This window comes from Otolemur garnettii, unplaced genomic scaffold, assembly GCF_000181295.1.
Source record: "Otolemur garnettii isolate 467f Iridium unplaced genomic scaffold, OtoGar3 scaffold00070, whole genome shotgun sequence".
Classification (NCBI taxonomy): Eukaryota; Metazoa; Chordata; class Mammalia; order Primates; family Galagidae; genus Otolemur; species Otolemur garnettii.
Genome location: NW_003852465.1, coordinates 9,677,063 through 9,691,107, shown reverse-complemented (window position 1 = coordinate 9,691,107; position 14,045 = coordinate 9,677,063). Strand labels below are relative to the sequence as shown.

General features: G+C 39.5%; 1 protein-coding gene across 1 annotated transcript in view; it reads right to left on the bottom strand.

Annotated features, from left to right (window-relative positions):
* The window catches only part of SPATS2 (spermatogenesis associated serine rich 2), a 128,961-nt gene that overhangs the window by 57,537 nt on the left and 57,379 nt on the right, over positions 1–14,045 (bottom strand). The window contains exon 2 of the mRNA XM_003793612.3: positions 13,580–13,832. Coding sequence (XP_003793660.1) covers positions 13,580–13,604 — 25 coding nt within the window. The 5' untranslated portion in view covers positions 13,605–13,832. The remainder of the gene's footprint in view (positions 1–13,579; positions 13,833–14,045) is intronic.

Here is a 14,045-nt window from a genome sequence, read left to right as displayed (position 1 = left end):
CTGTGGTCCCAGCTACTTGGGAAGCGGAGGCAGGAGACTCACTTGAGCCCAGGAGTTGGACGTTGCTGTGAGCTGTGATGCCAGGGCACTCTGCCCAAGGGGATAGCTTGAGGCTCTGTCTCCAAAAAAAAAGAATTCATGAATTTTTAAAATCATAATTATTATAATCAGATGATCATTTCTCATTCTGACTAACCTTAGAATTAATTCATTTCACAAATATATACTAAGCAAAAGCATATATAATATTTACTAAATACTTTAGGAGAACTTGTAATCTATTTAGAGAGATAATGGGGTAGCACAATTACATATGAAAAGAAAGTAACATCATCTTATAACATTAAGTGTTAAATGGAAAGCCATTTGGTATAATAACTTAATATACAACTTTTGCTAAGCTTATTTTTCTATCTTATCTCTTAACAACTATGTTTGTATACACAGAGGGTGCCAAAAAATGTATACACATTTTTAAAATGAAAAAAACTATTAAATTTGTAATACACAAGGTGCTCAATGTGACTTATATTCATCTTTTGTTATTGGCGCATATTGATATATACTGAGTATTACAATTTTATTTTATTATTATTTTGTTTCTTTGAGACAGTCTCACTTTGTTGCCTTGGGTAGAGTGCTGTGGTGTCTACCTCTTAGGCTCAAGTGATCCCCTTGCCTCAGGCTCTGGAATAGCCGGCACTACAGGTGCCCGCTACAGTGCCCAGCTATTTTTAGAGACAGGTCTCGCTCTGGCTCAGGCTGATCTCAAACTCATGAGCTCAGGCAATCTACCCTCCTCAGCCTCCCAGAGTGTTAGTATTATAAGCGTGAGCCACCATGCCTGGCCCGAGTATTACAATTTTAATAGTGTTTTTTCCTTTCTTAAAATGTGTATACATTTTTTGGCACTCTCTGTGTATGCACACACACATACACAGTAGAACCTCCTTAAGTTGATCTAATTTCCATAGACCAGACATATACTACATGCACTCAATGGAAGACTGACCTCCATATATTGACCACGTCTGTAAGTTGTACCTTGACCACTTGGACTGTGACACACAATATTAACTTACCCTCTATAACTTAAACAGTTGAGTCTATTCTACATCAAAAGGTAGAAAGTATGAGCTTTGCCCCTTAGTTTATTATTTCTTTAGTATAATTTTTTTTCATGTTTTATTATTACCACATGCTGGATTAGGCATAACGTCTTAATGTTTATCATGTATTGTAGAAGTTTTTTTTTTTTTTGAGACAGACCCTCAAGCTGTCGCCCTGGATAGAGTACTGTGGCATCACAACTCACAGCAACCTCCAACTCCTGGGCTCAAGCAATTCTCCTGCCTCTGCCTTCCAAGTAGCTAGGACCATAGGTGTCCACCACAATGCCTGGCTATTTTTTGGTTGCAGCCATCATTGTTGTTTGGAGGGCCCGGGCTGGATTCAATTCTGCCAGCTCAGGTGTATGTGGCTGGTGAAGATTTTTTTCAGAGTGAAAGACTGAACTGTAGGTATATCCTACAGTAACTAAAAATTTTAGAGTTGGGACATGATGGCCCAAAGGAAAAGACTCAAGAGCTGACACTGAAGGAAACTGTTCATCTCCTACATTTTGATGAAGAACAAAGTAACAACATCCAAAAATGTAAACAGGAGCCCTTGGAAAGATATGGTAAGGAAACCAAGACCTACAGGGGAAAACACCCCTCGATGAAGTCCAAGAAGCCACGTTACACTGGTTAAGCTGGTCCAAACAAACAAGGTTGGTTAACACCTAAATCTTGGGGCCATTGTTTTTTCAACATTTTTTACCTCACAGCACACTTGAACCTATAGTTAAACTTCAACAGCACACTTACATTATGTTGATCCAAAAAAAAAAAAATAAAAGGATGGGGCAGCGTATTCAAATCCAGCCCCAGCCAAACTACAATAAAAAGCCAGGGACAGAGCCTGTGGCTCAAAAGAGTGGGGCACCGACCCCATGTACCAGAGATGGCGGGTTCAAACCCAGCCCTGGCCAAAAACTGCTAAAAACCCCAAAAACATAGCCAGGTGTTGTGACGGGCACCTATAGTCCCAGCTACTCAGGAGGCTGAGGCAAAATGACTGCCTAAGCCCAGGAGCTGGAGGTTGCTGTGAGCTGTGATGCTGTGGCACGCTACGGAGGGCAACAAAGCGAGACTCTGTCTCTAAAAAAAGAAAAAAAGATGAAAAAAAAACACTGTGCTTTGAACTTATTTCGATAATAATTTAATTAATGATCTTTAAAATTTTCACAGCATACCTAAGATCCTCTCCCAGTACACCAGCTGAAAATCACTGCTCTGGGACTAAGTTGCTAAAAAATTTGCACAGGAATTCAGAGTGGCAGATTTCTAAGCAAGAGGTTGATTCAAGATTGGTTGATCCAATTTAAAATGCAATGTATCTCCCAGAAAGTCTGCCTGAGCCAGAGTAAGACATCGTCTCTAAAAAATAGCCAGGCATTGTGGCGGGTGCTACTTGGGAGGCTGAGGTAGCTGACCTCCCAGCTTCTTGGGAGGCTGAGGTAGGAGACTTGCTTGAGCCCAAGAGTTTGAGATTGCTGTGAGCTGTGACGCCACAGCACTCTACTGAGGGTGACATAGTGAGTCTCTGTCTCAAAAAAAAAAAAATATATATATATATAAAATAAATAAAAGGGGGAAAACCAAAATGAAGATTTCTTTTTACATCGAAAGAATAAAAAACAAAGATAGGAAAGAGGAGGGGAGGGAAACATCTATGTAGCTCCTATAAGACAAGAAGTAGAGAAAGAATTAAGCAATAGCACAGTACTACAGGACATTCATGCATGATAAACTATGAAAATCAAGTTAACTGTTTCACTGTTTCTCAGATTTAAATACCAAGTGTGAAATGTGTAGCTGAATCGTCTTATGCGGGGGAAAAAAGGAGGAGAGAGAACTAAACTTAACATGCCAGATGAAGTTGACAAAAAAAAGTACACTATTTGTGAATTTGCTCTTATTGCAACTTCATAAACAGAACTAGACATTAATAGGCAAACACAAGTTTATGTCTAAAACAATATTAACAATCTTGACTATTAAAAAGTCGAGTGTACAATCCCCAGAGAGAGAGAGAAAGAGAGATGCAAAAATTATTTTTATTTCTAGGATGATTCTGATATACTGTCAGATTGGGGAGGCAACAAATATCTGACAAAATGAGGACTTCAAAAAATATTAAAAAATTATAATGGCTTAATCTCATCCTTTTTTTTTTTTTTTTTTTTTAGACAGAGCCTCAAGCTATCCCCCTGGGTAGAGTGCCATGGCATCACGCTCACAGCAACCTCCAACTCCTGGGCTCAAGCGAGTCTCCTGCCTCAGCCTCCCAAGTAGCTGGGACCACAGGCGCCCGCCACAGTACTGGCCATTTTTTGGTTGCAGCCATCATTGTTGTTTGGCGGGCTGGGCTGGGGATTCAAACCTGCCACCTTAGGTGTATGTGGCTGGCGCCTTAGCCGATTGAGCCACAGGCGCCGAGCCAATCTCATCCTTCTTGAGAGGCCATTTAGAAAGAAAATTAGAGCAACATAGATAGATCTCTATCTTTACAAAAAAATTTAAAAATGGGCTGGGCATGGTGGAACATGCCCATTGTTCAACATACTTGGGAGACCAAGACAGGAGGATCACTTGAAAAAATGCAAGGCTCAGTGCCTGTGCTCAAGCGGCTAAGGCGCCAGTCACATACACCTGAGCTGGTGGGTTCGAATCCAGCCCAGGCCCGTCAAACAACAATGACAGCTGCAACCAAAAAATAGCCAGGCGCTGTGGTGGGCGTCTGCAGTCCCAGCTACTTGGAAGGCAGAGGCAGGAGACTCGCTTGAGCCCAGGAGTTAGAGGTTGCTGTGAGCTGTGATGCCATCGCACTCTACCCAGGGAGACAGCTTGAGGCTCTGTCTCAAAAAAAAGAAAAAATTTAAGGTTGCAGTAAACTATGACTGTGCCGCTGCACTCCACCCTAGATGACAGAAAGAGATCCTATCTCAACAAAAAAAGGGAGAAAGGGAGGGAGGGAGTTAAGTTAGAAGTGATGTAAGATTCAATAGCAATCTGTGGAAATCACAAACAAGCCTACTACTAACTTTGCATTACCACTGCTTACTTTTATCCAGTGCTGGATTCAGAGATCAGTCAGGAAAAGACAAAAAGTTATACATGTCAGGCCAGCCGGTGGCTCTGGCCTATAATCCTAGCACACTGGGAAGCTGAGGTGGACGGATTCCTTGAGTTCAGGGGTTCAGGATCAGCCTGAGCAAGAAGAAGACCCTGTCTCTACTAAAAACAGGAAAACTGAGGCAAGAGGATTGCTTGAGCCCAAGAGACTGAGGTTGCTGTGAGCTAAGATGATCTCACTGCACTCTACCCAGGGCAATAGAGTAAGACTCTGCCTCAAAAAAAAAAAAGTTACACATGTCTATTCTGCTATAAATTCATATCATAAATATAACAGGTTCTCAAATATTTTGCCTTGGTTTCTATTCAAAGGTTCCTTTATTTATCTCATAATTTTTGACATCTGGTACCTCAACAAACAGTTTACATGATCCCAGTGTAAGGCCTACAAGAGTTTTCATTTTGTTTTGTTTTGTTTTTTTGAAACAGAGTCTTACTCTGTTGCCCCAAGCTAGAGTGTCAGAGCTTCAGCCTAGCTCCTAACAACTTCAAACTCCTGGGTTCAGGAGATCATCCTGCCTTAGCCTCCCAAGTAGCTGGGACAAAAGATGCCCACTCCAAAGCCAGGTTTTTCTATTTTTTAGTAGAGATGGAGTCTCATTCTTGCTTAGGTTGGTTTTCAATCTCCTAAGTTCAAGGGATCCCCTAGCCTTGGCCTCCTAGAGTGCTAGCATTACAGGCATGAGGCCACCATGCCTAGCCAGCGTATAGGAGATTTTTGGCAAAAATAGCTTTTTTTTTTTTTTTTTTGTAGTTTTTGGCAGGGGCTGGGATTGAACCTGCCACCTTTGGCATATGAGACTGGTGCCCTACTCCTCTGAGTCACAGGTGCCGCCCACTGGCAAAAATATCTTTACCTAGTTAACTAGTAAGCCACATGAACAAGTAGGCCACTTAATTTCTAAAGACTGCCCACTGTTGCCATTATTTAATTACAGTGTTATTCAAGCTATACTGAAGAACAAGTTGTTCATTATTTTAATTTCTAATCTTTTGAAGACCAATGCTTCTACAAAATACAATAAAACCAAGCTTAGGGTAAGGGTGGTATAAACAGGTTGGAAAGTCCTTTCCTTAAAACCCAAGTATAAAACTGTACAGAAGTAAAAAACAACCACGTCAAAGGCTGGGTGCAATGGCTCAGGCTTATAAACCTAACAATTTGGGAGCCCAAGGTGGGTGGATTGCCTAAGCTCAGGAGTTCAAGACCAGTCTAAGCAAGAGCAAGAACCCACCTCTAAAAAGAGCCAGGCATTTTATAGCCAGAGCCTGTAGTCCCAGCTATTTGGGAGGCTGAGGCAAAATGATTGCTTGTGTCCAAGAGTTTGAGGTTGCTGTGAGCTATGATGCCATGGTTCTCTACAAAGAACTACAAAGTAAAACTCTATCTCAAAACAATAACAACAACAAAAAAAACCACTTCAGAATTCTGGAAATCAACCAAAGGCAGACAATAAATTATCAAGAAACTGCTAAAGCATTAGGTAAGAACAGTGAAGTCTGTGTACTCCTTGCCTAGAATAAGGCTGCTCCTATTCACCTATCTCTAGCTCCCTCAAGAAGAGTCACTTTACCAGGGCTGGGCTAGCCATGAAAATCAGCAGCTTTACTGACAACCAGAACTAACTCCATTTAGAAAGGACTTGAAAACCCACTTGTCAGCTGAAGTGGAGAACTCAGTAGGAAATGAATAGAACTTATAGCTTTGCTAACCTGAAGTTGGGGTCTTAGTTGAGTGAGTAGTAAACAAATAGGAAATGTAACAGAACCCCAACAAATGAGAAAAGCACAGAAAAGATAAATAAGCTGTCTATATATCCCTAGCTAAACATGAAAGTATTTACTTGCACAGGGGAAACACATGAAACTGGCAGAAAGTGAAAGCCAAAGCAGAACTAAGAACTGTCTGAACTTTGTACTCAGCCCACATAGGATCAAGGCCTTATGGGCTTGAGATTTCTGGGCTGTCCAAATAACTTGGTCACTACTGAGCACAGAGGCAATCCCTAAAAATACAGGATAAAAATTAGGATTAAAAAAAGCACACATGTATTAGAGGCTGTACTCAAGGGGAAGGAAGAGTCCTCATTATCATAATAAGAGTCATTATTATTTGTCTACTAAGTCCAGACAAATTATTTTTCAAACACCCTCAGAAAGTAAAATGAGAATACAGAATTAATACAATACATATTATCTAAACTATTCACTGGAAGAAAGGAAGGAAGGAGAAGAAGGAAGGAAGAAAAGAAGGAAAGAAGAAAAGGAAACAAAGGAAGGAAAGGGGGAAGAGAAAGATATAAAAGAGAGAGAAAGGAAGGAAGGCAATAAAAAATATATTTTGTTTTGAACACAAAGGAAGGAAATAAAGGAGAAACAGAACACAAAATAAGAGACATGTAGAACACGTAGCAGGCATAACCCCAATCATATGATAATTACATTAAATGTCAATAGATTAAATAATCAAAAGGTAGATTTCTCAGAATGGATAAAAAAGCAAGATCCAACTATATGGTACCCACATACCATAGATTCAAAAAGACAAACAGAAGTAAGGAAAAGGATGAAAAAAATTCCCTACCAACAATAACCATAAGAGAGCTGAAGCAGCTATATTACTAGCAGAAAAATTAAAACTTAATTTAAAAAGCTGGCTGCAGGGCAGCACCTGTGGCTCAAAGGAGTAGGGTGCCAGCCCCATATACTGAAGGTGGTGGGTTCACACCCAGCCCAGGCCAAAAACTGCGCAAAAAAAAAAGCCAGCTTCAGTCACAAAAGCCCATAGTCCCAGATACTTGTTAGGCTGAGGCTGAAGGATCTCTTCAGCCCAAGAGTTTAAATCCAGCCTAGGCAAACAGCAACAACCTATGTTAAAAAAGAGAAAAAAGAAAGCAAATTAAGAACTAAAACCCTTGGGTGGCGCCTGTGGCTCAGTGAGTAGGGCAACAGCCCCATATACCAAGGGTGGTGGGTTTGAACCCAGCCCCAGCCAAACTGCAACAAAAAAATAGCCAGGCGTTGTGGTGGGAGTCTGTAGTCCCAACTACTCGGGAGGCTGAGGCAAGATAATTGCCTAAGTCTAAGAGCTGGAGGTTGCTGTGAGCTGTGATGCTACAGTACTCTACCGAGGGTTACAAAGTGAAACTCTGTCCCTTAAAAATAAAACTAAAATCCTTAAAGATAAGAAATATTATTAAAAACAAAGAGGGACATTTCATGATGATAAAAATTGGAATAATACAGAGATAGGTGGGAGGACTGCTTGAGGCCAGGAGTTTGAGACCAGCCTGAGCAACACAGTAGAGCCCTGTCTCTACAAAAAAAAATTTTAAGAAGAACCAGGAGTGGTGGCACGCATGTGTATTCCTCGGTATCTAAAAGGCTGAGGCAGAAAGATTGCTTGCCCAGGAGTTCAAGGCTACAGTAAGGTACGATCATGTCACTGCTTTATAGACTGGGCTGAAAGAGCAAGATCCTGTCCCCCTACCAAAATAAAAACAAAAACAATATGTCAACAAGATACAGCAATTACAAATGTTTATGCACCTAAAAAAACAGTACTAAAATATGTGGGGGAAAACGTGACAGAATTCAACAATTACAGTTAAAGATTTCAATACCTTTCTCTTAGTAAATGACAGGACAAACACTCAGGAAATTAAAAAGGATACAGACAAACTGAACATCAATATCACTCAACTTGACTTAACTGACATATATAGAACACTTAACCCAACAACAGATCAATATACATAGCACATTCTGTAAGGACAGAGCATTACACAAACAACATCATGAGAGCAGAAAACTACATACCTATATCACTCGTGAATACAGGTACAAAAATCTATAGCAAAATATTAGTAAACAAAATCCAGAAATAACAAAAAATTATATACCATGATGGGGTATCTGGATTTATAGAAAAGCAGAATTTCTTTAACATCTGAGAATGAAGTAATGTAATATTCTATATTAATAAAAGGCAAGACCACATAATCCTATCAACAGATCTCCTTCCTTCCTCCCTCCTTCCCTTCTTCCTTCCTTTCTTTTTGAGGCAGAATCTCACTCTGTTGCCCCTGGCTATAGTGCTGGGGCCCCAAACTAGCTAATAACAACCTCAAACTCCTGAGCTCAAGTGATTCTCCTGCCTCAGCTTCCTGAGTACCTGGGCCTATAGGCACCTACCACAACACCTGGCTAGTTTTTCTTCTTTTTTTTTGGAGACAGAGCCTCAAGCTGTCCCCCTGGGTACATTGCTGTGGCATCACAGCTCACAGCATCACAGCAACCTCCAACTCCTAGGCTCAAGGGAGTCTCCTGCCTCAGCCTCCCAAGTAGCTGGGACCACAGGTGCTCGCCCCAAAGCCCAGCTATTTTTTGGTTGCAGCCGTCATTGTTGTTTGGTGGGCCCAGGCTGGATTCAAACCCACCACCTTAGGTGTATGTGGCTAGCGCCTTAGCTGCTTGAGCCACAGGCACCCAGCCAGTTTTTCTATTTTATTAGAGACAGGGTCTTACTCTTACTCAGGATGGTCTAGAACTTCTGACCTGGAGGCATCCTCCTGTCTCTGCTTCCTAGAGTGCTAGGATTACAGGCATGAGCCATCAGGTAGCCCAGACCAGGTTTCTTAACTTCAGCAGTTTAATTTGTTTTTTGTTTTTTTGAGACACAGTCTCATTTTGTCACCCTTGATAGAGTGCCATGACATAACAGCTCACAGCAACCTCAAACTCTTGGGGCTAAGTGATCCTCTTGCCTCAGCCTCCCAAGTAGCTGGGACTACAGGCGCCCGCCACAACGCCCAGCAATTTTTTGTCTTACTTATTATTGTTGTTGTTTAGCAGGCCCAGGCCGGGTTCAAACCCACCAGCCCTGGTGTATGTGGCTGGTGCCCTAACTACTGAGCCACAGGTGCTGAGCCAACTTCAGCAGTATTGACATTTTATACTGAGCAATTCTTTGTTGTGAAGGGCTATCCTGTGCACTATATGATGTTTACAGCAGCCTAGATCTCTACCCACCATGTATCAGTAGCATCCTGCTCCTGAGTTGTGATCACCAAAAAAGTCTCTAGACCTTGGAAAATATCTCCCAGGGAGCAAAATCATCCCACTTAAGGTGGGGTGCAATGGCTCATGCCTGTAATCCTAGCACTCTGGGAGGCCGAGGTGGATAGACAGTTTGAACTCACTGGTTCGAAACCAGTTTGAGCAAAAGCAAGACCCTGTTCTCTACTAAAAATAGAAAAACTGAGGCAAGAGGATCACTTGAACCCAAGAGTTGGAGGTTGCTGTGAGCTATGATGCCACAGTACTCTACCCAGGCCAATTGCTTGAGACTCTGTCTCAAAAAAAAAAAATCATCCCAGTTAAGAACCACTGAAATACAGTAGAACCATAGTTGACCACCTCCCTACATCAACCACTTCCTTAAATTGACCTTATTTTCATAGACCAAACATGTACCACATGTAGGCATCAATATAGTAGGCCTAGTTCCTGGTCAACTTACAGAGGTTCTACTGTATATGCAAAAAAGCACTGGACAATATCCCAACACCCATTCATGCAAAAACTCAGCAAGTAGGAATAAAAAAAGACTTCCTCAACATGATAATCCATGAAAAACTTATAGCTAACATGATACTTAGTATATCAAACTCCTGAGCTCAAGCAATCCTCCCGCCTTAGCCTCCCGAGTAACTGGTACTACAGCCATACATGATTACCCCCCAGCTAGTTTTTCTATTTTTAGTAGAGACAGGGGTCTGACTCTTGCTTAAGCTTGCCTCGAACTTCTGAGCTCAAGCAATCCACCCACCTTGGCCTTGCAGAGTACTGGGGTTATAGGTGTAAGCCACTATGCCAGGCCTGTTAACCCATTTTCAACAAAGGTGTCAAGGCAATTCATAGGACAGTCTCTTCAACAAAAGGGGCTATAGCAACTAGATAATCATAGGTACCCTTACACTTCACAGAAAACCTAACTCAAAAAGGATCACAAGGTGCCAGCCACATATACCCAAGGTGGCGGGTTTGAATCCAGGCCAGGCCTGCCAAACAACAATGACGGCTGCAACCAAAAAATAGTTGGGCGTTATGGCGGGTGCCTGTGGTCCCAGCCACTCGGGAGGCTGAGGCAGGAGACTCGCTTGAGCCCAGGAGTTGGAGGTTGCTGTGAGCTGTGATGCCACAGCACTCTACCCAGGGGGACAGCTTGAGGCTCTGTCTCAAAAAAAAAGGATCACAGACTTTTAAATGTATGGGACAAAACTATATAAATTCTGAGAAAAACATCTTTACATCTCTGAGTTAGGCAGAGAATTCTTAGACATTATACCAAAAGTACAATCCATAAAAGAACAAAAAAGATAAATTGGACTTTACCAAAATTGGAGAAGTTCACTCATATGGCCAAGTGCTGTAACTTACTTCTGTAGTCCCAGCACTTTGGGAGGCTGAGGCAAGAGGATTGCTTAAACCCAAGAGTTCAAGACAAACCTATGCAACATAGCAAGACCCCATCTCTATTTCATTAAAAAAAAAAAAAAAGCACTATTTAAAAGACACTATTAAAAAAATTAAAAGATAAGCCACAGATTGAGAGAACATTTGCAAAGGACTTGTATCCAGTATTCATAAAGAACACTTAGAACACAGTAAGGCTCCAATTTTTAAAATAACTACAGAATTTGAATAGGCATTTCACTCAAAAAATACACAAATGGCCAATAATAGTTATAATTAAAAAATTGGCTATACCAAGTATTAGGGAAGATATGGACAATCTGAAATCGCCATTGAGATTGTATAATAAAATGATATTGCCACTTTGGAAAATAGTTTGGCAATTTCTGAAAGTTATACAATTCTACTCCTAAGTATTTACACAAGAGAAATGCAAACAGATGTCCATACAAACACATGTAAGCAAATGTACGTAATTTATCATTATTCATAATAGCATAAACTACAATCCAAATAAGGAGCAATCAGTAAATGGATAAGAAGATACAAGCATACTACTCAGTAATAAAAAGGAGCAAACTACTGATACATTCAATAACACAAGAAACCTCAAAAACATACTAAGTCAAAGAAGCTAGATATAAAAACCATATTAATTTATATATATTAAATAGTTAGAAAAGGCAAAACTAGAGACAGAAAGTCTATGTTTGCCAGGGCTATGGTAGGAAACAGGAATTGATCCCAAACAAGTAAAAGAGTTTTGGAACCTGAGGAACATAAACAAAAGAGGGATTGATGATGTGTAACTACACCCATAGTTCAGTGAGTAGGACGCCAGCCTACATTGACTAGTAGCCAGCTACTTGGCAGGCTGAGGCAAAAGAATCGTTTAAGCCCAGGACTTTGACATTGCTGTGAGCTGTGATGTCACAGCACTCTACTGAGGGCAACACAGTGAGACACCGTCTCAAAAAAAAAAAAGAAAATTATATAGTTACAATGGGTGAATCTTATAGTATTTAAATTACATCTCAGTAAAACTGTTTTAAAAAGAGCTTAGATGTTGCAGCACTATCAAATCACTATAAAAGAACTTCTGTACACTCTTCATTTCTACATATTTTGCCAGCTCACAGACAAGTACCACATGGACCACACTCTGAGCAGTACTGGGCTACCGAATTTCTGCTACAAGGCTTTGAGAGATTAATAGTTATAACAGAGCTATTCGAATTTAACTTCTCTAAATATTTCATTAAATAGGGAATATACAAGTATTATTGACAAAGGGAAAATATGGAAACATGGTGTATTATGGAATAAATCATAACTCATTACAAAATGACTGTTAAATGAGATGCCTCTAGAGAACAAAATCTACTAAGTGGATGATAAAAATAATTATAATTACAGATTATTTGAACTAATAAAACCCCAAACAGTAAAAAATCTAAATGTATAAATCAATAAATGAGACAAAATTTTATACTTTGTGCTTTTCTGTAACAAATATCAGACATATAAATCATTACATGCATAGATTTTTGTCTCAGAAAAAGTCCCAACACCACAAACTTTATTTTCTTTCCAAATAAAGTGTAAACATAGTCTAAGTTTAATCAAAATTAATAATCACTTAATGCCTATGATGTGGTCTAAAATTTAAGTTCATTTTATAGTAATTAGATACCAATTACAAAAAGCAACAATTTTTTTACAGCTCTGACAGAAAAGTATGAAATAAACGAAGACTCCAGTTTTAAAGAGTCCATAATTGCAAAGTCCAGAATCCTATTTTTATCACAGTATTTTTCATTTGCAGGAGAAAAAACAGATGCTCAATGTTTCAAGCATTACTGGGAAAAAACAAACAATTATAATGACTAGGAAAAAACAAATTGAGGTTATAAAAGTTTTTCACTTTATAAATCTCTTTCCATAAATAATTCAGTATAATCTAGTCATTCCTTAAAACTCTGATTTTTTTCATACAGTTAAGTCTATATGAAGAAAATACAATACAATGGAACTACAGTTTTCAAAACCATAAGCAGCTCTGATATATTATTCCCTTAAAACGTTTTTGAACTGCCAAGTCAAAATTAAGTTTAAAAGCATTTCTGTCAAATTTAACATGTGAAACTTGGATCTACAGAGCTTTGTTTTGAATTAAGAACATCAGCTTTAAATTGAATGTTAAACTGAATGAAGGAGAAAAGGGTAGGATACCTATGGTCATTCTTTTATTAAATATATTCCAGTAACATGTAATATTAATAGTTCTGGTGCTATTGTTAAATTTGTCCCTTTAAATGTTTGCAGCTATTCTAGGAAAGTTGAAAATGGTTTTACAAAGCCTTTGTTGTCCTTCCCCTCATTCAACTACCCTTGACCGTTGACACTTCCTGACTCTCTGGCACCCTATATTTTACTTGAGATAAGAAGCTAGAGTGACAGTCCCGGAAGGAAAGCTGAAGGAGGAACAAAAACCACCAGCATTTACTCTTGTTTCATTTCCTTTCTCCAGTAAAATGTTAACTCAAAGGACAAAGAATGCCCTGCAGTAATTTGTCTCCTACCACATCTTCCTAACACTTTTTTTACTCTCCAAAAGTGCTCCTCCAAGGTGCATTTGGCCTTCCTGTAAGTATATTACAATTTAATGTTTGTATAAGTAGAAAAGCAATTGTTATACAAATTAATTCCCAGACTAGTACTACACAAAGCTAACATCTAACAGCTGTATTTGTAAAGCCATTCAAAACACATTATTAGAAACAGTTTTTAAATATATAGATATAAATGGGGATCACTGCTCTACAACTATGCTTCTAACAATTTAAGCCCATGGGTAATCTTACCCTTCTGGCTTTGTTTCCTAGACATTGCAATTTCTTTGATTTCAAAAAATACAGAAGAAAAGTATCCTTTTGCCTTGTGTAGTTATCTCTGATTTAAGCGGCAACCGAAGGCTGTAATTAGAAGTTATAAATACAGAATCCTGGTTGTTGGAAATTCTGCTCACTGCTGTTAATCTTTCCTTCTCCTGTATCAACTGCTTGTCAAGAAGTATCATTGCAGACATTCATTCATGTCTCTTTTTCCAGGAAGATTCTAGAGAGAGAAACAGAAACATAACATTCACTATTACAATAATGGCTATCTAAACAAAATTTCTGAGAGATACCCATAAAGTTTATTATGTTTAATTCTCTAAACACAGCTAGTTTATATAAAAAAAAAAAAAGTACTCTAGAAAGACTGTATCTGGGCTCGGCGCCTACAGCTCAACCGGCTAAGGCGCCAGCCACGTACACCTAAGGTGGC